Source organism: Pyxicephalus adspersus, chromosome 9 (assembly GCF_032062135.1).
Source record: "Pyxicephalus adspersus chromosome 9, UCB_Pads_2.0, whole genome shotgun sequence".
Classification (NCBI taxonomy): Eukaryota; Metazoa; Chordata; class Amphibia; order Anura; family Pyxicephalidae; genus Pyxicephalus; species Pyxicephalus adspersus.
Window position 1 is genome coordinate 8,816,909 of NC_092866.1, and position 24,280 is coordinate 8,841,188.

The window sequence follows — 24,280 nt, forward strand, 5'->3', positions numbered from 1 at the left end:
AAACCGCACAAACTTCCCCTTTTCAGCAGGTGGTCACATTTGTGGGTGATTAGTTAATGAAGTGCATTTGACGAGCAGCTATTGGCTGATACCCTCTTATGTCTTTGGGAAGTTGTTAGGTTGTCTTTGTTAAATAAATCATGACAACCTGTATTATGCTGCTGTTCATCTGTGGTTGTATTTACCCAATTTTAGAACCTGGCAGGATCACATGATTTTCTGATATGCCAAATCTTAGAATTGACTTTCTTTTTCTCATAACTGTAAATAAAATTATTTCCTTACTTTGTAAAAGTCTTTATTACCTGTTGTCACCAGTTTGGTGTTTGGCTGTTCTCGATGTACCAACTTGAGGCAATTGTACCAGTCTGGTTATATATACTTGTATATTGCCACAAATACTCAACAAACAAATTCCTAAAGGAGTCAAGTCAAGGGCAAATTTGAACTGGAAGCCTCAAATGCTCTATATTCCATGTACCCGCAGCCCTGTCATTCTGCCCACTAGGGCCCTGGGCAATTGCCTTGTTTGCCCTGCCTAAAGGTGCTGTTGATAACTTTACTCTCATTCCATCTGAACAAATATTATATTTAGACTGGGGGGAACACCTAAAGTAATACTTTTCTGCAGAAGCAGAGACCAGATAATCTGGTCCCTTGGATGTCCAGGGGCTCAGATCCAACCCCTCTATTACTGCACTAAACCAGGGGCAATTCATGACTTGGGACATATGTTCACTTTACAACCGAGGATGCACTTGTAGGAAGTTGGTGTCCGATGGGACCATGCCAGTACAGACATAGCTATTAATATCACTTCTTTATGGCAACTGCAGTTGTTATCAATGTCAATGAAAGGGATGGAGGGGGCCAAAGCTGCTACCCAGCTTAGAACTCAGTATTGGGCCATAATTCCTCTGCTCCCCCCAAGAACTCAAGTCAAGGATGGCGAGAACCCCGCACAATGGGCATAGCAGTTTTGCAGACGCAGGAACTCAGTACAAAATTAGTGGGTACCCCCATAATGGAAACAGCAGATGTTCAGACCTGGAAACAGGGATCTCTCATTAGAACTTCAGAGAGATAGAAGAGACTGGCACTTTATTTACCTTTCCATCACCAAAAACAACCCAAATTTCTGCACATGATACAGGAGCTATGTGTTTGCTTAAGCAGCTGATTTGGTTAAAATACATCCATAGTAACTTTGAACAAAAACATAAATCCCACATATCATTTACCATAACCTAACTTGATACAGATTACCATTTATATACATTTTTATACTTTGTAATTTTGTCTTCCCTCCCCATCCCACAAGGTGACATCAATGAGTGGCCTACCATGAACTCTCTGCAGCATTGGCACCCCATTCAACTCTGTAGCCACATAGACACCAATAGGTTGTTACTTACTTAACAGGGAGTCACCGCTGATAACCAAACCTAACTACAACATCATTCACCACATTCCACACCTAGCCCCACCCTCTGCTTTGTGAATGTTAGTATTGATTTGCCCACAATGACATGGCTGGATTCACACAGTTGCATAAAGGCAGCCCATTCATTTTAAAGAGCTGCCTAATGCCCCACAAGGCACCATAAAGGTGCATGCACTAATTGCTGGAATGCAATTCACCAGAATGAACATTATTGTGCATTGCAATGTATTTGTTTTTGGTAAGGTGTGTTGGGGTGTGGTGCCATTAGGAATGAATAGCAGTGCTGCCGATCAAAGCAAATAATGTAAGTTTTTATGTGATGGGCCAGAATTTGGGCATTGAAACTGTGTGAACCAAGCCTTGGAAGAAGAGTAGAAAAGTTTGTATTTTGGCAAAGAGTCCAAAGTGTTGCAGGGGATCCCTCTAACTTTCTGAGCAGAAGTCCCTGCTAGCCATTTTGTCGATGTTGCAGCAGTTTTGGGAGAGATCATATTAGAGCTAGTTTTAGTGGAGGGCACCTTGGGCAATTGCTCAGGGCCCTCGTCTATTCAAGGGTCCCAACAGACAGATTGGCAGCACTAGAGAGAGCTGAAATGCTTTTCAATTTTTGTCATCCAAGGGCCCCATTTTTTTTAAAAAACTATCCCTGGCTGATGTGTGCATGAAGTCACATCCAGAGACACATCAAATCTAGAGATCACATCCAGCAGCAGATCACATCCAGTGCCAGGTCACATCTGCAGATCACATCCAAAGGCAAGACAAATCTACAGATCACATCCACAGTTCACATCCAGTGGCAGGTCACATCACTAGATCACATTCAGCAGCACTTCACATCCATAGGCAGATCATATCCACAGATCCCATCCCGTGCCAGGTCACATCTAGTGATCAATCCAGTTGCAGATCACATCCAGCAGCGGGTCACATTCACAGATCACAACCAGCGGCTGGTTACATTCACAGATCACATCCAGGGGCGGGTCACATTCACAGATCACATCCAATGGTGGGTCACATTCGCAGATCACATTCAGCAGCGGGTCACATTCACAGATCACATCCAACGGTGTGTTACATTCACAGATCACAATCAGCGGCTGGTTACATTCACAGATCACATCCAGTGGCGGGTCACATTCACAGATCATATCCAGTGGTGGGTCACATTCACAGATCATATCCAACGGTGGGTTACATTCGCAGATCAAATTCAGCGGCGGGTCACATTCACAGATCACATCCAACAGTGAGTTACATTCACAGATCACAATCAGCGGCTGGTTACATTCACAGATCACATCCAGCGGCGCGTCACATTCACAGATCACATCCAGCGGCGGGTCACATTCACAGATCATATCCAGCAGTGGGTTACATTCACAGATCACATTCAGCGGCAGATGATGCAACTACCTGTGAATTTCGCACTGTTCTATTGTACTGCATACAATTTTAAGATATGGTATTTAAGGAATTTGTGTATTTTCAGTATTGTTGCATGATAAATCCCTCTCCCTGCCGAACGGTAATTTTATACAACTTTTTTTTGCAGTGGTATATGTCCACATGGCAATACCGAAAACTGTGCCTTTTGTAGCCCTAAAAATAGGCAGAATGAACATGATTTGCCTTCACCCCACACAAGTGATAACTCCAGTCTATTGCCTGCAGGAAAATGATCTTATAATATGATGTAAAGGTGCTATGGATCATTGATGGTTTCCTGGTAAGGTGAGCATGTATGTCAGGGTGTTTTTTATCATCCAGTTCTACAAGATAAAATGTAATCACATAACAATATCACTGCCTGTCACTGACTGTAAGAGACATCACAGAAAATGACTGCTGGGCAGAGAGTGATAAGATCTGGACTTTGCAATTCTGGTTTATATTATGCTTCCTTTCTCTGCATCCAAAGCATTGCAGGCAGAGCAAGCTAAAATCTGTACAACAGCACCCTCTTCTGTCCATTTACAAATATTACCAGGTCATTGTAAACCTTATACAAGAGCTCCCTCTTCTGTCCATTTACAAATATTACCAGGTCATTCTAAAACTTGTACAAAAGCTCCCTCTTCTGTTCATTTACAAATATTACAGGTCATCTTAAAACAAGTAAAGCAGATTCCCCTTCAATCCACCTATAGATATCCAAAGACAACATCTGCCAGCCTAATTTTAAAATACATCAAAACCCTAGCTGAGGTTTTGCACAATTTTGTTTTGCAGAATTCAGATCAACATGGGCAAGTATGTATAACATTTGAAGGAAAACTGTGGTGATGCCCTAAAGAAACAGTTACCCATCAATGTAGATCCATAGCCTAGTTTGATAACATTTACTTTTTTTAAACACTTTGAATCATGTATTTTTTTCCTTTCTTAAAATCGTTGTCCTCTCCTTTTAGTATCCTTTAACATCTCAGGGTTATTGATCTCTTACGGCCTCTTTTTGCTATGTTCTGTCTACATGCACCTGCTCCAGCAACAGCTTCACATCCAGGGCCACATATATACTTTCTGCTCCCATAGGCCAGCTAGCTTGTGCTACCCCTCCTCAAACCAAAAACAGAGAGAGGAAGAAGGGGAGAGAATGGGGGGACATAGAAGGGAGAATGGAGAGGGAAGAGACAGGAAGAGGAAAAAAAAAGAAATGAAAGGAGACGGAGGAAGGAAAAAGAGAGAAGTAGAAGGAAGAGAGATAAGGGGAAAGGAGAAAAAGAGTGAGTGGGAGGGAGCGAGGGTGTGGGGAAAATGTGAGAGATAAAGAAGGAGAGGAAGGAGAGGACAGAGAGTGAAATAGGGGGGGGAGAGAGAGAAGGAGAGGTAAGGAGAGGGAAGGAGAGGGGAGAGAGGGAAGAAGAGGGGAGAGAGGGAAGAAGAGGGGAGAGAGGGAAGGAGAGGGGAGAGAGAGAAGGAGAGGGGAGAGAGAGAGAAGGAGAGGGGAGAGAGAGAGAGAGAAGGAGATGGGAGAGAGGGAAGAAGAGGGGAGAGAGAAGGAGATGGGAGAGAGGGAAGGAGAGGGGAAAGAGGGGAGGGGAGGGGGGAGAGAGAGAAGAAGAGGGGAGAGATAGAGAAGGGGAGAGAGAGAGAGAGAAGGAGATGGGAGAGAGGGAAGAAGAGGGGAGAGAGAAGGAAATGGGAGAGAGGGAAGGAGAGGGGAGAGAGGGAAGGAGAGGGGAGAGAGGGAAGAAGAGGGGAGAGAGAAGGAGATGGGAGAGAGGGAAGGAGAGGGGAGAGAGAAGGAGAGGGGAGACAGAGAAAGAAAGGAAAGGGGAGAGAGGAAAGAGAAGGAGAGGGGTAAGATAGGGAGAGGGAAAGAGAGGGGGGAGAAAGAGAGAGAAAAATGGAGGGAGAAGGGGGGGGGGGGGGAAAGAAAGAAGGCAGGGAGAGATGAAAAAAGGAGAGAAAGAGAAGGACGGAGGGGAGAGGAGGAAGGAGAGGGAAGAGAAAAAGGAGAGGAAGAGTGGAGAGAGAAAGGGAGAAAGAAAGAAAGAGGGGGAGAGAGACAGAGGGGAGAAGAGAGAGAGAAGGAGAGAGAAAGAGAAGAGAGAGGAGGAGGAGAGAGAGAGAGAGAGAGAGAGACAGAGAGAGAGAGAGAAAGGGAGAGAGAGAGAAGGAGAAGAGGGAGAAGGGAGAGAGAAAAGGAGGAAGAGATAAGAGGGGGAGAGAAAGAAAGAGAGAGAGAGGGAGAGAGTGGAGAGAGAGAAAGGGCAGAACAGAAAGAGAACAGAGAAGGAGAGAAAAGTGGAAGGGAGGGAGAGATGGAGGGGGGAGAGAGGCTTTAATAGGATGGAGTATGGAGAAAGAAGAGTTTACCCTGCACAGATTTCAGTATAATCACTTTCACTTTGTGCTTCCTGTTACTGTTGAACTGTTGAAGTCCGCAAGCAGCAGCAGCAGGTTCCAGTTCTAGATAGAGATGTTGTAATGTCACCCTTTAGTGGTCATGCCACCTTAGGCCATGACTTACGTGGCCTTGTGGGGAATCTAACCCTGTTCACATTACACCTACAGAACAGTCTCCTGGTGAACGGTGACAACCAAGAGCCATACCTGTCCAACATGTGTCAGCATGGTGGTAGCATATGGAATCCATCAGAGGCATACAAGGCAGCATGAAAATAGATGTACAGTTAGAGAGTTTTCACCAGGAAGTCCCTAAACAAGGAGTTTCATGGCAGAATCACCAGGTACTATTTTAACGAAAGCAATTTAACCATTGATCTTCTTGTAGATGACTGAGGTTTTTCAAATATTACAAGTGACATGTCCAACCTGAGCACAGCTTGTGGTAACTGTGCAGTCTAAGGATTGACACATATGATATACAGCAAAGACTGAATAATTTTCCTTGTGTATTACTGTCTAATATTCTTCAGCATTTGGGGTTGTAACATCCAAAGATTCCATTTTAGTTCTTGGTTGATTGCCTTGGGCTGTAAGACAGCTAGCAGATGTTACATACTGTCTAGGGGGAATACACTTTGGGGGTCAGAAATAAAAAAAGGATCTGAGGGTTCTGGTAGATCATAGACATAATAACAGCATGCAATATCTAAAGCTAGTAAAGTACTTTCTTGTATTAAAAGAGTAAAAGACTGCAGAGATGGATACATTATCTTGCCCCTGTACAAAGCATTGGTCAGACAACATCTGGAATATGCAGTCCATTTTTGGGCACCAGTTCACAAAAAGGACAGAGGCCCTAATACATGTGTATGTAAGTACAGTATGACATATTTAGGCCAAAAGCTTTTTGCCACCTGGCAGATGATACAAAAAAAATAATGGCACAGAAGTGATATCATTGTGGGATACAATGAAAGTTATGAGGGATTAGGGATTAGGAAGGAAAGAAAGGAAACGTGCCATTGTTATTTAAATTTGTGTAATAATAAGGTAAGTAATGAGGAGTTTTGGCTGCAATAATTAAGACAAATGTTAGGCGTGACAAGAGTTTGCTGTGCGATTCAAAAATTTATTTCAGTTCCTAAATATGAAGTTTATTTTTAGAATGGCGACTCTATAAGCCACAGGGTGATCTACACAGAAAGACAACAATTTAACAGATGTGTTACATGGTTAGAACAGCTTTATTTAATTATCATGATTTTAGCCTTTTTGTAAATTATCTGCTTTATAACTTGCTTGGAAAAATTTCATGATACTGTTCTATTTCTGTGCCATATCACGAGATAGGGGTACCAGTATTGATCTATAATTTTACTGAAATCGAAATCTTTAAAAGCTAGATGTTGGTATTTTTCTGACTTGTACCAGTTTTTGAGCATGATTTGAAGCCTTGCTTGAGATTCTGTTCTATAAAAAAAGGAAAGCTCCTGGTTATCATTAGATCGTGATCTAGTAATTTGTAAAAGGTCAGAATGGTCAAAGTAGATCAGGTCCTCTTGTCCATCCATGGCAAAGTTATTTATCATTTTGGTGCCCATGGCATCTATAAGGTTATACACATCTCGTCCTTCTCCTCCGTGAAGAACATCATATCCACCCATTGGCTGGATAAGATCATTGCCTCCTCCACCACTGAGGTAGTTGTCCTCATCATTTCCTATAAGAATGTCACCATAACTGGTACCCAGTATATTCTCCATTCCGAAGTAGAGGTCACCCTCAGCATCTGCGCCTGATCCAAACCCGAGGTGCAAATTTACAAACACACCAGATTTACTACTGATGTTCCCTAAGAACAATAAGGTATCTGACCCTGTGCCTCCATAAACACTATCAGCTCCTGGACCTGGATAGATAAGGTCATTTCCTGCTTCACCCAGAATAAAGTCATCTCCTTCTCCTCCATGAACCTGGTCATCCCCTGGTCCACCTGAAAGATAGTCTTTTCCATCTGACCCTTGGAGAGTATCATTTCCATCAGCACCAAAGATTACGTCTGTATTTTTGCCACCCATAATTGTGTTCTCCAAAGAATTTCCATCAATAAAGTTTCTTTCCAAGAGAGATCCATACACCGTTGGCAAAGAATGAAGAATCCCCACTGAGAGATTGAGATGTAACTCTTTATTGAAAAGCCTGTAATCTGAAAATAATAATTGTACCCCCAGGGTCCCCTTTGAAAAGGTGAACCACACATCATTGGTCTTCACTATCAAATGTCTATAATTTTCACTTGTTCCGAATTGAAGAAGGCGACACTGCCATTTAGCAGAGGAAGGAGCGGTTAGCACCACATGCTTAACAGTGCCATGAGCTGGATCATCTGCCATTTGTACTGCATACTGAATATCTTTAAAGTTGATGTCAAGAACAAGATAATCAATTTTATGGTCATTTGCATAGTTGTTGATGTCATACTTGCCCGGGTAATTCTTTCTTAGTTGGTAGGTGTCGCTGCCATCTTCACCTGTCATTAATGCTCCATTTGTCCCTGGGTCAATGTAGTTGTCTTTTGCGTTCCCAAATATTTCAATGTATCTAGGAGGCCCAATTATCTTGGTCACGCCTTCATATACGCCAGACCTAGTGTCAAGAACATCCATCGGTAATGTATCTCTAGAGTTATCCACAGCATATATAACGGGTTTGGCTCCACTGGGTATGTAAGGTAATGTAAATATTACTCCATCCTCTGTCCTAATCTGTAAATGTCTGGATTTTTCGAATATGATCCAATCCTTCAACACAATTTTGCAACCTTCTCTATTAGAAATCACACGATCAAATCCCAGATTTAATGGAAAAGGATTTTCAAAATATTTATGGAAGTTTACTTTCATAGTGTGGAATCTCAGATTGGCGTACTTCTCCTTAATATAAAGGACATCCATTGCTTCATCTTCTGCATAATTATTAATATAGAAGGTATCTGGGGCACAATCAATTATATAAGTATCACTGCCATCCCCTCCTGTTAAAGTGCCTCCACCTCGTCCTTTCTGAATAAAGTTTGCTGCACTGTTTCCTTCAATTGTATCATAGAATGGGGAGCCAATTACAGTCATTATATGTTCATTTCCTGGAATGGAATTTAAACTTAAAACAACTCCTTCTTTAGAGTCACTATAGTCTAAAATCAGTGGGTTGATTTGAGGTTCTGCTGTTGTGTTGGAAACCTGAAACACCACTAGATCTTTGGTTTTGAATATGATGTGCTGCCACTGCCATCCTCTCTTCCAGTCCTTGAGGATGACACAGATTTTTTTATTGGAATCCCATATCTTCAGAGAATCTGGAGGTATAAGAATCACGTTTAATCTTTGAAACTCTACAGGCAACTCAACTATATCTATTAGGCCATCGTTTGCAAAATTATCAATGGTTTCACAGCTCTCCTTCTCCTGTATGATATACATGTCTTTACCCTCTCGACCAGCAATGGTATTTGCTCCACTTCGTCCTTGAATCACATTATTCAGGTCATTTCCATCTATAGTATCATCAAAATCAGTTCCTATGACAGAGACTACTGTTTTCCAAGGTGAGTCTTGGAGGTTAATACTTTTGGAAGACTCCTGATTTGAAAAATCCAGAGTCATGGCCCGTAAATTAATTTTTCCATCCAACTGGACTTGTCCAAGATCAAATAGACATCCATCTGAACTTTTAAAGTGCATATGTTGATATTCTTCTCCACAAAACCATTTTTTAATCTGTATTTCATGAAGATTGTTGTAAAAGAACTTGAGATCATTGCCAATCTTTCTTCCATTTATTTGTTGAAATGGAATGTTGAAAACTAAAAGGTCCATCTGTTTGTCAGGAGCTTGATTACAAATCTCGGTTTTTCCTCCATCAAGTGGTATAAAATAGACATCTTGACCATTCCCACCATGAACAAAACTCAGTTGTGGACCTAAAAAGAAAACATCATTGCCATCTCTCCCATAAAGCTCATAATTATATTTATCAAGAGTGTAAGAAAGGCCTTTGATGATATTTTGCTGCACAGCAAAGAAGCGATTTGGTTTTGCATTACCCAGGTAGGTGCCGTGTAATGATCTATCATCTAAAGTCATAGAAGAAATAACCTCTTCTGTTTTTACAGGAATAAACCAAAAAATTGTTGCACTTTTCTGTTTCATTTTAATATCTACAGCTTCTCCAATCCCCAAAACAAAATCCTCAGTTTCACAATCTTTCTCAAACAAAATCTCTTTTTCAATTCTTTGTGATGTTACTGGATCAGTGAGTGTAACAATCATTGAGTTGTGGTCTGTTAGCTCCACTCTGAGGTTTCCACCATAGGCAGACATTTCTCCTTGAGTAAAATCTAACTTTTTGTGGCATGTACTGCTATCCTTTTCATCCAAGATCTTAAAATAATTTTCAGCAGTTTGCAGCTTGTGCACAGTGTCCATGCTCCTTCTATGCTCCTGTTCTAAACTGTAAACATTGTAGATTATTCCAAATATGTTTATCTGTTTCAGGACATCCAGAAAACTGTTTGCTAGGTCTCTTATGGCTAGACCAACCCCTTTAATGACAGCCACAAATTTGTCCAATCTACTGGCATTTGGAGGTAAAGCCCCAAGCTCGTGTCTTATTTCATTGTAAAGTGGATCAATAAGTAAGCGAATTATAGTTAAAGCTACAGTTAGTGGAAGAACTTCTGGCCCAGCCAGGGATGATATAAATATAGTTTCATCAAGCATTGCATCCACTATTCCTATTGGGCTGTCTTGCTTAAGATCCTCATATATATTAAAAACAGTAAAAGCAGCTGAGAGGACTGGAACTTCTCTAGCAACACTACCAACTTCAGATAACTTACTTGTAAACTCCGCTGCTACAGTTGCCTCCAGCTCTGTTGAGATCTTGGCTATGGATTTTTGAGCAATGTTATTAACAAAATCACCAACTGCTGCATTGACACCAGCCAGTTCAGAAAGTCCATGTGCACCCTGTGCTAACATGACACCTCCTTCCCATTTTCTTCCTTCAGCCAACATTTGGCTTACAGCTTGAAACCCCATCAAAGTCCCATAGATTCCCAAACCATGATTTATTTTGCTGGAAACTGAATGGCTTTCCTCAAAATAAGAATTAAGAACATCTTCTGATTTTAAATTGTCTTTCATGCCAGGTATCAAAATCTCCTTTGTTTCTGAAGGGTTTTGCTTATCCTGCAATACTATTTTGACACCTTCTTCATATCTCTCAACCAACTTTATTTTCTGGTATTTGGACTGATCCTCGGGTGTCTGTTCTCTGATTTTTTCATTTATTTTTTCCGCAAGTTGTATTTTGTCTTCCATCATCTTTAAGTGTAATTCTGTGTCAAGAGAACTCTCTCTCACTTGCTTTTCAATGGTTAGAAGATCATTTTTTATATCTTCAGATAAAGGCATTGGCCTTATTTGTCTCTGAAAGTTTATGTTGTCCAGTGGATGAATTACGTTCTCAAGTTTTGTTTTTACATCATTCAATGTCATCTCTTTTGGTTGTTCCAAATTATTTTGGTTACTGGTGAAGTATTGATTTCTGTTTGTTCGGGTTGTCCATTGCTTCATAACAGATAGAGTTTCCTCTCTAATTTGCTCCTTCATGTTCTGATCGGCTGTCTCGTAGTTTAGCCCTATAGCAGCTTGATTTCCAGACCATGTTAGCCCTCTTGTCATTGGGTTATTATGACGAAACTGACTCCATGATGTGTGCAAATCCCACAGTTGGAGATTAGTGATAAACATATCTGGGTTTCTGACAACTTCAGATATGTGAGTAGCCAGAACAGCCATTCCATCGTAAGGATTAATCTTCCCAATCTGATTTTGCCCACCACTGATCCATATTTTTGCCATATCCACAAAATTTCTTGTGTTTATCATCGCGCTCATTTCACTATAGGTAACATGCTGTTCTTTAGTAATTCTCTTAAATTCTTCATTAATGAGAGTTTGGTCTGTTGTCCCATATAGGTTTGCATAAAAATCATTCATATTTATGCTATAGATGTAATTTTTAAAACGAAAATATTTTACAGAGTTTTCCATTTCACTTTTAATTGCACTACGAATACTCTGGATTTTCCTAAGTTTGCTCTTTTGGTCCATCAATATCCTAGCATCTCTTTCCCAGGTGAAAATTTTTTGCATGTTTTCAAAAAGCTCTTTGTTAATTGTCACTTGCTCATCTACTTGCTTCCATGTGTCTTTTATATTTATATTGTTATCTATGTTTATGCCATATTGATTTAATTCTTGTTGATATTGTTGTAGTAGTTCTCTTCTTTTATTATTTGCAGTTTGTATAATATCCTTAATATTATTTAACAATCCATTCGGGCTGTCTACAGTTGAAACGGTAACAGTTTCATCCCCAGACACTCTATATATATTCAGAACTTCTGTAGTCAGACCCTGAGTATCAACCTCTGTTCCAAAACGTTGTTCTATGGTATATTTCATAAACTCTGCAATGAAATCATCTGACATATGGTAGATAATATTATCCTCCCCTTTATAAAACAGAGGATCATTTGGAATGTTATTTCGAGCAAGTGGGTCGTACTCCACATCAAGATCCCAAATGTTTTGCCAATCTGAGCTTCTTTCATTTGTATCACTTATTTCTATAAGATTGTTGTCTTTGTCCAAGTAGAATATGCGTTTGTGTGCTGGGTTGTGTCTGCTCGACACATCTGGATCTTCTATGTCAAAGGTGACTTTACTACCATCCTTATCTACAATGACCTTAGCTGTGCGAACTGAAACTGATCCAACCGTAATTTTTCCATTTTTCATCCCTAGCAAGAACTTTTTGACAAAAGCTTCCCCTTGTTCTCCAGCTCCGGTATCACAAGAAACTATACTTATTTCTCTAATCCTGCCTTGTTTTGTGGTCCAGTGTACGGGTGATGTATCTCCCTGAAGTTTTACAATGATGTTGGACAGCTGATTTGCTGTTTCCCCTCCCACAGATACTTCTCCTTTTCTTTGTCCCCCATGGCCCACCACAGTAAGTTTGGTGTTTTCAGTTATCTCAATAGCATTGGTGTTTTCATGTTGCAATATTTTAAACTGATTTTGCAACTCGTCCCATTCTAGGAGAATTTTTGGACGGGCTTCTCTTGTTTCCTTTTTGAACAAGTAATCAGCAGCTCTACGGACAGTGTCATCTGATCCAAATTGGATAATAATTTCATTGTCGATAACATCAAATGGTGGTATTTCTGCCAAATTGTTGGCATTATTTCTGTTTGCAGAGCTGGATGCTATCTGTAAGGAACATAGAGTGAGCAATAAGAGACTGCAAAGTATAAATGAGCTTTTTGTGTTCATTGGTGACAGCAGCAACATTGTCCTTATGCTAAGGAACTATGGTCACATTTATTTAGAGATTTCATAGCCTTGTTCTTATTTTCATATGCTATGCATTATTGTGTAGCATGACAATATATGTGAAACTAAACAATAAATGAGTTCAGGCAGGTTGTTTATTGTGGAAGGGACAGGTAATTCTCCTTCTGCAGCAAAAAAAAAAAAAAAAAAATGTACCTGTCTGTTAGTTTTTATCTTACGAAAAAATTAGAGGCTTTTTAGGCATAACATATTAAAGAATATTCACAAATTTATTTCACACTATCAACATAAAAGACTCTTGTTTTACATGCTATATTAAATCCATCCTAAAATACATTAAACATGTTCCATTTCTTAGAATCCTCCAAGCCTGATGCGTTTTGTGGAAATAAATCCACTTTTTCAATAGCACATCGATGGAGTTTTTTTGGTACTATTACTCTGGGGGTGTGGCATGGTAATTCATTGAATTGATACCCATAGGTAAGCATTTCTGATAGTTTTTACTTACACTCTTATCACTTTTTTGCGGGCACCAGCATCTTTACTGGTCTTCCTCCAAGTTTGGGTCTTTGGCCATCTTTATTGGCCAGGCTGGAATGATGTTTTAATTATTGCATAAAGAACAGGCCAGATAGAGGGAGAAAGAGAGTGGGAAAGAGACAGACAGAGAAGGAGGGGGTGAGTGGAAAATGGAGAGGGGAAAAGTGGCAGAGAGGAAGAGGAAGTGAGAGAGGGAGGGAGAGGAGAGGGATTGGGAGAGAGAGATTGGGAATAAGGAAACAGGAGAGCGATTGGGAGACAGGAAAAGAGGGAAATAGAAATGGAGAAAGGGAGAAAGAGTGTGAGAGAAGGAGAAAAGGGAAATGAGGAGAAAAGAGAGGGAAAGAGAGAGAGAAAGATTAAATCCTAATGTAAAGAGTACCCACGTAAGGAGGTACACCGCACCCTGCTCTGCCATGATTTAATAAAGCTATCCAAAGCTAGAGAATATACATGGAGAGGAGAAAGGGTGGGAAAGGGAGTGAGGGAGAAGGAGAGATAGGATAATTGGGAGAGAGAAATGGATATTGCAAGGAGAGAGGGGGTGGATGAGGAGGACAGAGAGGTAGAGAGGGAGAGAGAGAAAGCTATGGAGAGAGGAAGAGGTGGAGAGTAGAAGAGAAAATCAGCTTACTAACCAGTGCAGGAAATCCTAACTCTCCTGGCAGTCAGATAAGGAGGTAGACCGCCCCCTGCTCCATTGCTCTGATATAATAAACCTCTCCATAGCTGGGGAAAAAACATCTTTATCAGTGAACCTGGGTGATGTAGCAAACTTGGAATGGGCTTCTGATTTTGGAATATGTTAGCAAATATTTTGAATCCTGGACCAGACCTAGTTCAGGTTTGCTAGATCACCCAGGTTCACTGATGAAAATGTATCTTCTGCAGTCTTGGAGCATTTCCATAAATCAGGCCCTGTGGCTAAGACTGACATTAAAAGAGAAGGTTCCTTGTATCACTGTGCTGTACCATTCTGGCAGGTACAGATGTTCCCAGCTGTCACAGTGATAGAATAGTCTGTACCTATCAAATAGTGCAATTGGAAGGTCCTAATGTGCTTTCTAGTGGCCTTGCTGCCATAAGCCACTGGCTGGGTGGCCTATTCAGAAATCTGTTCACCTATAGAAATACTGCAGGTTTTTCTAATTCAAGAATTCATCGATTCAAAATCATTCCCTGGTGGAAAATCAATATTGGCTATTTAAAACACATGGACCTGGATCAATCTCCACCAGAAAATATTGCTGAATGACACTGCTTAGATCCCTTACATTTGTCCTGTAAACCAAGAGACAAAGGGCCTGATGTATTAAAGCTTTCCATGGCTGGAGATTTCATCATTGAAGCTGGGTTATCCAGCAAACCTGGAATGGATCTGTTTCAGGATTTTCCAAAAATAGCAAATGACTGTTAGGATAGTATTACCCAGCTTGACTGATGAAAGCGTATGCTATCCAGCCTTGGAGAGCTTTAATAAATCTGCCCCAAAGGGTCTATTTATAAAGCAGTGAATCTAAAAATCACTGCATTATTCTCTGCTGGAGAATCAGTTACTGCCATTAAAATACATAAACCTGGAAAAATCTCCTCCAGGAAATGTTTCAGTTAATATCGGATTCACTGCTTTATAAATTACCCTTAAAATTATGTTTTGGTTCAAAACATGACCAATTTGTTCGCAAAGAAGCTATACCGCAAAAACTTTTAAAACAAAATGAATGAAAAATAAAAACATCCATGGTATGTTAAAAAAACAGAAATATAACAAATAGCAAAAAAATAATATAGGGCTACAGCCACAGACAGGGGGCCTGGATGGTTGCAGAGCAGGTAAATTCAGCTCTGCAAGGGGCTGCTCCAGTTCCCATTGCTGGGGGGCTGGAAGTGCTGCGGCCTCAGAGGTCTAGGACTCTGGTGTGCTTGAGTCCTGAACTCTCTAGGGCTCGTTGCCAAGTTATGAGCCCCTGTAGGGACCCCTCCAGGGTCTCCAGCCGAGCAGGATGCTGCTGCTGGGGCTGGGACGGGTGGGAGGAATCCTCCACTACGATGGAGTCCTAGGGTGGGAGGGGGGAGGCAAGGACATCGATCTACCCCTTCCCACCCGGTGAGGTCTCCAGTATTTGTACCATCGGGGAACAGGAGAGAAGGTGGGGACGTGCACGGGCACAAGGCTGGGGGGCTCTACCGCTTAGGGGCCGCCCTTAGGTGGCTTACCTGGTTCATATGGTCATGCTTTGGTGCCATGGGGCTCTGGCTGCTATGGAGGGGGGGGAGCCGCGAGGAGATGGAGGTGATGCGAGGAGAAGCTTCTAGTGACCGGTCTTCGTCAACCCAGTGACAGAGACCTTTCCCAGAGTCAAGATGGCTGCTGGAGGCAGAAGACAGGCGGGGCTGGATGTGCAGGGGGCCCGATATAGGGGCTGGTTGTGCAGGGGGCTGGATGTGCAGGGGGCTAGGACAGAGGACAAGATTATGGGGGTCTTGATTTATGTCTTGTTTAAGTGTTTTAGAGGGGGGTATCTGTGGCAGTGTTAAATAGGAAATTGGCAGGTTTGGCGTTTTTGTTCAAATTAATGGGACTTGAAAGAGATTTGAGTAAGAAATTTTTGGTTAAACAGGCTGTGAAGGGAAGAGGGTGGTGAACGGGAGAGGGCCGGTGTCGTTCCCATTGCTGGTGGTGGTGGTGAGAAGGTTGAACAGGATTTGTAGGTCCAGATACGAGATGTTGTTGTTTAGGGTGTCTTTTGTTCCAGTCTTTTTTGGGGCGTTCAGGATTGGGGATCTAGTTCAAAGACCTGGGGGTATTCAGGTGGGTGACATGGTTTGTGGAAGGAGGTCAGGTTAAGATTCGTTTGGCTCGGTTCAAGGTGGATCAGGCAGGAAGGGTGGTGGACATTGTTTTGGGGGGTTGGTGGGGGTTAGTTTGTCTGGTTGAGGCTATGGGTGAGTTTTTAGCAATTCGGCTGAGTGGGGGTGGCCCCTTGTTGATACATGAGGATGGTTTGGTCTTCTCTTGGTATCAGTTTTTGGCCAATTTCTGTAAATGTTTGTGAGCAGAAGGTGTGGAGCTGAAGGAATTTTTGTCTCATTCTTTCCAAACTTGGGCGACTACTGAGGCAGTGCGTTGGGATGAGGTCATTCAATGCATTGGTCGCTGGGAATCTCACAGGTTTTGTTTGTATGTGTGTCCGCATCTGGTTTAGGGTGGGGTTTTTTTGAGGCCATGTTGGTAGTTTTGTGGTTGTGTGTTAAGTGTGTTTTTGTTGTTTCATTTTTAGGTGTTTCCCAGTGCCTAGTGTGGATCATTGGGCATTCATATGTATGCCGAGGGGCTAGACGACACATTCAGACGCTGTGATTCGGTGGCTCGGGGTGCCCGGCATGCAATAGAACAGAGTGCTTGCTGAAATTCAGCGGCATTTGAGTTGGGATAGGAGCCCGAACATAGTTGTATTACATGTGGAGAGGAATGATTTGAGAAAGAGGCCGGTGCGGGAATTGGCAAAGGATATTAAATGGGATGTTTTGAGGCTATGCCGGGCGTTGTTGTGGTTTGGTCAGATGTGGTAGCTAGAACGCAAGTTTGGTGGCCAGGTTGAACAAAGCCAGGGTGAACAAGACAGTGGGGGGTTTTTCTGTGGCTCATAATAGGGCTGTGGTGGTGCGGAACAAAGAATTGGAGGTGGATGTTGGGTTGTACTTGGATAGGGGTGGGGTCCATTTGTTGGGTGTGGGCATGGACTTGTGTTGTCTGGGTTAGGAGGAGGGGATTCAGAGAGCGGTTCAGGTTTGGCGCAGCGCACAAGGATAAGATGTTTTGTTTTTATTGTTTCAGTGGGGGTGAGAGACCCATCTACTGTATTGTAGTCTCTGGAATGCTTATGGTTTTGAGAAGGTTAAATGGTTTTGGTTGGAAAAAGGCTGTAAGTTCTGCTGGTATTGTTTCCGAGCTGGTGGTTGCGGCTGGGAGCATATATATTACGGCAGTGCAGACCCAATTGTATGGGGGAAAGTAGTGGGGCCTTCGAGGACCAGTAACCAGGGGAGTGTTTTGAATGAGTTAAGGTTAAATTAAAGGCGTTAATTAATGTATCAGTAATGTTGTTTATGGTTAATTTGGTTAATTGTTTTGTTCATTAGTATTTATTGGTATTTATAATTATTTTTATTGTTTATTAAAATTGTTGTTTAATAAATGACCTGAGGGCCATTTACCAGTGTTATTGTGTGGTGTATATTGGTTTAAAAGGGGGGGTACTGAATGCGGGGGCTCTATCACAGTCATGTGTGATTTTAAAAATTTCAGCTACCATTGACTTCAGGGCTACCATGTTCATTGTTCTATGTAATCAAAGCTCTGTGAAGTCTTGCTGCACGTTTCTTTTTTTTTAAAAATGGAAATAAGTAAAGTTAACCAACCTGCTGTATTACATTATCATCTTCCTGCATGGATGCCTCAGCCCAAAGTTGTAAATTCTCACTTCCATACCTGTAAAGAAAGAGCAACAAAATAACTAATTGCTTAAAGGGTATCCAACTGTGTAGTTAACCCATAACAGGTAAAATTTCTGTAACTACAGAGGAGGGTCAAGCCAATGTTGTGCGGGGAAAGCCTTGGTTTTCCTAGCATTTATTTGGATGCTACTTTGATAAATTTCATGTACCTACAAAATGTTGCAGAACCTGTACACCTCTTCATGACAAATGGATTCTCTGATGACAGTGGCATCCAATGCACCATGCCACATGGAAGATATCTGGAATTCTCTGGAAAAACGTCCAACTCATCAAAAGGACCACCTTATAACCTACAGGACTTGAACGATCTGCTGCTAACATCTTGGTGTCAGAAACCAGAGGACACCTTGAGAAATCTTATGGAGGCCATGCCTCACTGGGTCAGAGCTGTTTTGGTGGCTCAAGGGGTATCTACACAATATTCGACAAGTGGTTTTATTGTTCTGTTGACCAGTGTTGGAGCTGTCATTGATTAGAATACTTGCTAATGCTACTTGCAGCTCCTAACTACTGTATTTTAGGAAGGAGGCTACAACCCCTGTTTTTGTTAAATGGTACAAACAGCATTCCATAGACCCCCCTCCTAGCAGTCTATTAGCAGAAAGTTGGTACTGGGAATTATTATTTTATGCACTTATGTGTTGCACTCCCTAACTTGGGATCAAAATAACCAAGTTGCTTTCCATTCTGCTTTTGCTGTAACGAAAAGGAAGAAATGACAACCCTACAAACCCCATGATGTTGGCAGAAAGAAATTTGCTAAAAATGAAAACCTATACTTAGCATTTGCTTATTTGTTTGACTTATATGTATTTTTTTTACATCCTTCCCCTTTTACTTGCTTTGTCTATTAAAAGCCCTGACCCACTCTCCCAATTGTTGAACAACTATGCCTCTTGGCTTCCGCACATTCTTTCCTATGACTTGCCCACTCTCATCCTTGGTAACTTTAACATTGCAATGGATGACCCAAGCAACCCTTCCTCTGCCATTTTGCTTTTTTTATTACCAGCTCCCTTGGGTTTAACAAAAGAACATTTACATTATTAATAAGATTAAAAAACAGGATTTATATAGCACCAACATATTATGCAGCACTGTACAATAAACAGAGGTTGCAAATGACAGACCAATACAGACAGTGACACAGGAGGAGAGGACCCTGCCCCAAAGAGTTTTCAATCTAGGAGGTGGGGGAACTAACATACAAGGTGGGATAGGTAGTGGTGGGAAGTAGTGATGGTTTCAAAAGACATCTCTATCTCCACACAAACTGCCAGGCATACACTGGATCTTGTCTTCTTTTTGACCTCACCCACCTTGCCAACTCACCAAAGCCATTAACAATTTGTAAATTGAACTATACAGGACTTTGGGACTCAAAGTAAACCTAAATAGCACAGTAAACCTAAATAGCTGAGGTGAGCTATTTAGGTTTACTTGTGTGTGTGTTGTGATAAGCAATGTAATTCGGCCCAAATAAATGGACATGTATTATTTTTGAATCATTTTCATTTTCTGTATACTAGCTGTTGTGGAAGTTTGAGCCTTATGAATTACATTCTGTTTAAAGAATCAGCATGTTTTGCTTCCTACCTTTTTCATCATATTATCTCCATTTGTGCTTTTTTTTAGTTTAGTACCATTGTGTTCCAGGACCTTTGTTTGTTTGACTTGGTGGCTCACCTTAACCAGTCACTATCTTCTTGGGTTAGTGGAATACAAGTTGGTAGGTCTTAGCCATGGAACAAGAGAGACTCTGTCCTATCTTATGCAAGGCTACATTTAAAAAACTTTTTCTAGACAGCTGTGTTGCCATTACTATTGATAAAGCATACAGTCACCAGGGTAAACTGCCCGAATGAGATATCCTAATGTAAACCTGACTAGAGATAAATGTATAAGCTGCCACTGATTGGTTTCCGATCATATTGCCCATTGACTAAGATATGGAATGCAGTGATGAAGCATCCCAGAAATCTGCAAACCATTCACTGCACATGTAAATGGAGAGATGTAAAGAGCAAACACATGACCCTAAACTTACTGTGTGCTATATGACATTATACCTACCGGAGATTTTCTGATCTTCTTTCATTCTGAGACATAACAGATTTACAGTGGGCCAAGTTCTGAAATTGTTTCGGTACTGCAAACAAAATATGAATATTGAGAAAATTAACAACAATTCACAAGTGGTGTATTCTGAGCTAATCAGACTCCACTGGTACACAGAGAAGTCATGTAAATGCTAATGGGAGCAAAGCTTGGGGAGCTTCTTTTTTACTAATTTTGTACTGGTCATTTATTAAACTGGACTGCATTCTGGACCATGCAGTGCACTGAATCATGAACCTAGGGTAAATGTTTTTTCATAGCTGCCTAGAGTTTATATGAACATTTACAATACAATAGGAATATCAGTGCTCATGCAATAAAATCAAGTTGTTCCATCTGTGCCTGAGAAATATAAATATATGTTTACTTTGCCCTTCTACATTTCTGGTTCCTGTGCATGCAGTGTCTTAAGACCTAGTGGACCCAGCCCCCCAATTCAATAATAAAAGCAGCACTTGCTGCAATATTTACCTACTGTATACTCCACAGATTTTACCTGCAGTAATTTAGTTTTTCAGCCCAGCATTTCTTAATCCACTTCATCTGAGCCCAGGGTAACCTGTACTCCCCCCTAGCCAGATTAGACTATGAAAAAAGAAATCTCTGCTTCTTATCAGCACATGACCGAACTACAATAGATTTGTGTTTTATATCTCCCTAAAGCTAAACTATACATTACCAAATTCATTACAGAACTCTCTTTCATATTAATTGACATCTAAACAGACAAACAAAAATGTAATACATTACGCATATTAGTCACTGTTTTAGATAACTTTTAGATGATTTTATATTAAGTGAACTGAACTGTCCTTTCATTTTTATTTATTTCTGCTTGTGGTAGTTGAGCAGCCAGATCTGAGGTTACTGTAGACTATGAATCTTCAGAAAATTACAATTGCCTGGTTGCCAAAAGTTTATACCACTGCTAACATATAGCGTTTATATATATATATATATATATATATATATACACACTGTATATACTATATATATGTATTCTATATGTTATTTATTAAACAAAAGAGTTTTATATTTTTAAAAACTCTCATACACCACGACAGAGCACATTTTGTATGACACAGCTGGATAACAGCAGTTTGTGATAGTTTACTTACGAATGTAAGTAGTTGCTTGGTATGCAATTCAGCTTTGTTCCGTTCATTTTTACAATGCAGAATCTTTAGGAATTTGTGAAATAAGGAATTCACTGTCAAACTTAATAAAAATCATCATTACCGTCAAAGTCATTTGTACCAGTCACTCTTGGAAATGTCAGCACCAGAAGGAACAGCCCCAATCGTGTGCAAGTCCAGGAAGTCTTCATGTTTAGACTATGGTTTAGATCACCAGCATTCCGACAAAAATCAGGTAAGTTTTCAACAGCTGTTAGCTATAACAATGTGATTCAGTAATATTAATTAGAGGTCAATACAGATGGAATGAAGTCAATGCATTGTTGGCAACAAATTTTAAAAGGTTTTACAAATGTTACAATATGCTAAAATGTATATATTTTATACAAATAATATTTTTTTGTGTATGCCAAATTTCAAGTCCTGAATCTATCGGGTGTTTTTTTTTTTTTTTGTAGTCTTTTCATACAAACCTTTTATCAGTTTTGTTAGCTTGAAATCTGGAATGTGGTATTTGTTGATTATGCTTATTATAGTGCTCTGCATATCTAAATTGCTATAGGATAAAAAAACAAAGTGGGATTTTATAGGTACAGGTAAGTTACAGATTTGAAAAACTAAAACATTAAAGAAAAAAACAGCAAGATAAAGTGGAAGAAGGCAGAAATGGAGCTAAGAGACAGTTGATATAAGAACGGGAGGAATGGTTTTGATACCAGTAATCAGTGAGGAGAAACACTACCCATCACGGAACTGAATAAGTATATTTGAATATTACAAACACAGTATAGTGGACAAATGATTAATAGTTCTTTTACCTCCACTGGTTGTAGCCTTATCTTTCTCAGTACTATATTGTGAAGTCTTAAAATATTACAAAATGGATAAAGAATTTACTTTTTGGTAAAACTAATTATTGCAAATGTTGTTTGGAAATGTCTTATGATTTGGCTTAAGTAGTAAAATGCTACACAATTTTATTGTAAAACACTCTGTCAATCTTTCAGTTGATAATTAAAAAGTTGTATATAATAAGACTTGTGTTTTTAAAATATTTTAATTGTGTTTTTATGTATATTATAGTTGAATTGTTGTCTGGTACCTAAAACAACCCTTTTTAAAGGAAATCCCTGCGGGATAGATGAAACTTGAATAGGATTTACAAAGCGCACCTGGAAATTAATTTGGGAGCAATAAAACATTACACCATATAAAACCAAATTGGCTCAATGTTACTGATAATAAAGATGTGTAAATCATTTGAAAATTTTAATACTGGGCTCCACAATCATACCTGAGGCTAGAAGTATGCTGTGTAACCTACTGATTATGGAATATACTTATTTTTTTTCTAAATGTCCTGCTGCATTGACAGGGCCATGAACCTCTCCTCTGTCATTAGGTGGCTTTGGATGTTGTGAAATGGTGCCTGACATAGGTGTAGTGTATGTAGGTGCAGTGCCAAGAATAGAGCCGTCATGCATGGCATATGCACTGCATTGTAAGCCAAAAGCCACCAAGACACTTTGCATGTCTCCTCTGACAATAATCTTTACCTCCTATTGACTTTTTGATTATTAAGTTTAATGTCCCTTTAGTAGCTAAGCCCAGGTGATTATTATTTACCGTTCTTCTCCTACCTAAGTAAGTCTATGAGTCTGATTTAATATAGCTCTCCAAAAGTGGAGAAAATACACTTTCATCTGTGAACCTGGGTGATCCAGCAAATGTGGAATGAATAAAGTCATTTGATATTTATTAGCAAATGTTTTCAATCCTGGACCAGATCTATTTCAGCTTTTTTGGATCACCTAGGTTCAATGATAAAAGTGTATCCTTACCAGTTGTGGGGAGCTTTCATAAATCAGGTCCTATGCGTCAACCCAAACACAATATTACATCTATACATGATATAAGTTTCCAGAACAAATGGAAAGTCAAGGAAGTCTAGAACTGCCTAAATGATTTTATTATTAAATTAAAGGTTGCATGGGCTGTAAAATAGTCAGGGAAAAGTATTATTTCCTGATACCCAAAGGCCATCCAATAACTCCCCGGATAAATATTGTACAATAATATTACTAAGTTTTACTGGCCATAGCAATACTTTGTGTATTTAGAAACAGATATATATTTTTTTTGTTCACATCACGTACAGTAAATAATTCTTCCTGTAAAACGTATTTCTCTATTATAGTAAATGTTGTTCTGAGTACAAACAGAAGTCATTTTTTTCAGTATTGGTTTTGTCAGGAAAAAAAAACTTACCTGTAGTCTAGGAGGCAATTTGCTGGGTTTTGTAATGTATTTGGGAATTTATACAGAAAATATTTGTTGTGTCATCAGCATTGTTTATACGCAAAGTTAATCAATCATTAATGCAAACACAGAGCTCAAGGACCCTATTCTCAGGAAAAGTAAAAATATAATTATTTTGTAACAGATTGTAACATAAAGTTTGAAGGATCCCTATTTTGTAATGAATTTTGATAACATACTCTTCCTTACAATATTGTAGAGAAATGGGCCACACTATCGATACTTACTGTTAGATAAAACTTTATTGTCAGTTGAACAACAACATGGTCACAGGCTTCTCTCCTGAAGCATTTAGTATAGAGCCTAATCATAGAGACTTCTACAATAAACCCTATACTAAGGATTATCTGGGGCATTTGCCTCGGGCGTTGGGCATCGATTACTGATTGAGCCACACTGTGAATTTATTTTTTGGTTTTTACATTTCTATATAAGTTCCATAATACAACTAATCATGGTATCAGCCCTAAACCCCGTCACCGGGGTGGCACCTTTGCTCACTCCTGGTTCACCCTTCTTGTTCTCATACTGCAAATCAGACCAAAGTTTGCCTTACAGATTAATTAGCATTTGTGTGTTTACATGATTAGTCCATGTATAGTTCAAGCATGGCAATACATTTGTTTCAGGCCAGTAAACACCTCCATGGTCGTCTCTTGTACCAAGAAGGGTGGAAAATTCAACAACTTGACTTTTACATTGGGCCCCAAAAAAGAATACCCCCATGTAGAAATTCCAGTCGTGACATGACGGTTACCTTGACAGTACATGCAGAGGACGTCTTTATATAGCAGACAGCAAAAATAACGACAGCCAATCACATTACTTGGTTGGTGATACCGCGGATCAGAGTCATGTGACCCTGACAACTCCCTGATCATTCACAGTGAAGTAAGAGTAAATCACAAATCACAACA

The 24,280-nt window shown here is 40.1% G+C and overlaps 1 protein-coding gene across 1 annotated transcript; it reads right to left on the minus strand.

The window, feature by feature from the left end:
* Positions 1-6,410: 6,410 nt before the first annotated feature.
* On the minus strand, positions 6,411-23,325 carry LOC140338322 (uncharacterized). The gene is made up of 5 exons (XM_072422506.1): positions 23,313-23,325; positions 21,148-21,301; positions 19,864-19,939; positions 17,692-17,761; positions 6,411-12,642 (listed from the first exon to the last, which is right to left on the minus strand). The coding sequence occupies exons 2-5, from the start codon at positions 21,233-21,235 to the stop codon at positions 6,613-6,615; spliced, it is 6,264 nt and encodes a 2,087-aa protein (XP_072278607.1). The 5' UTR covers positions 21,236-21,301; positions 23,313-23,325; the 3' UTR covers positions 6,411-6,612.
* Positions 23,326-24,280: the final 955 nt, after the last annotated feature.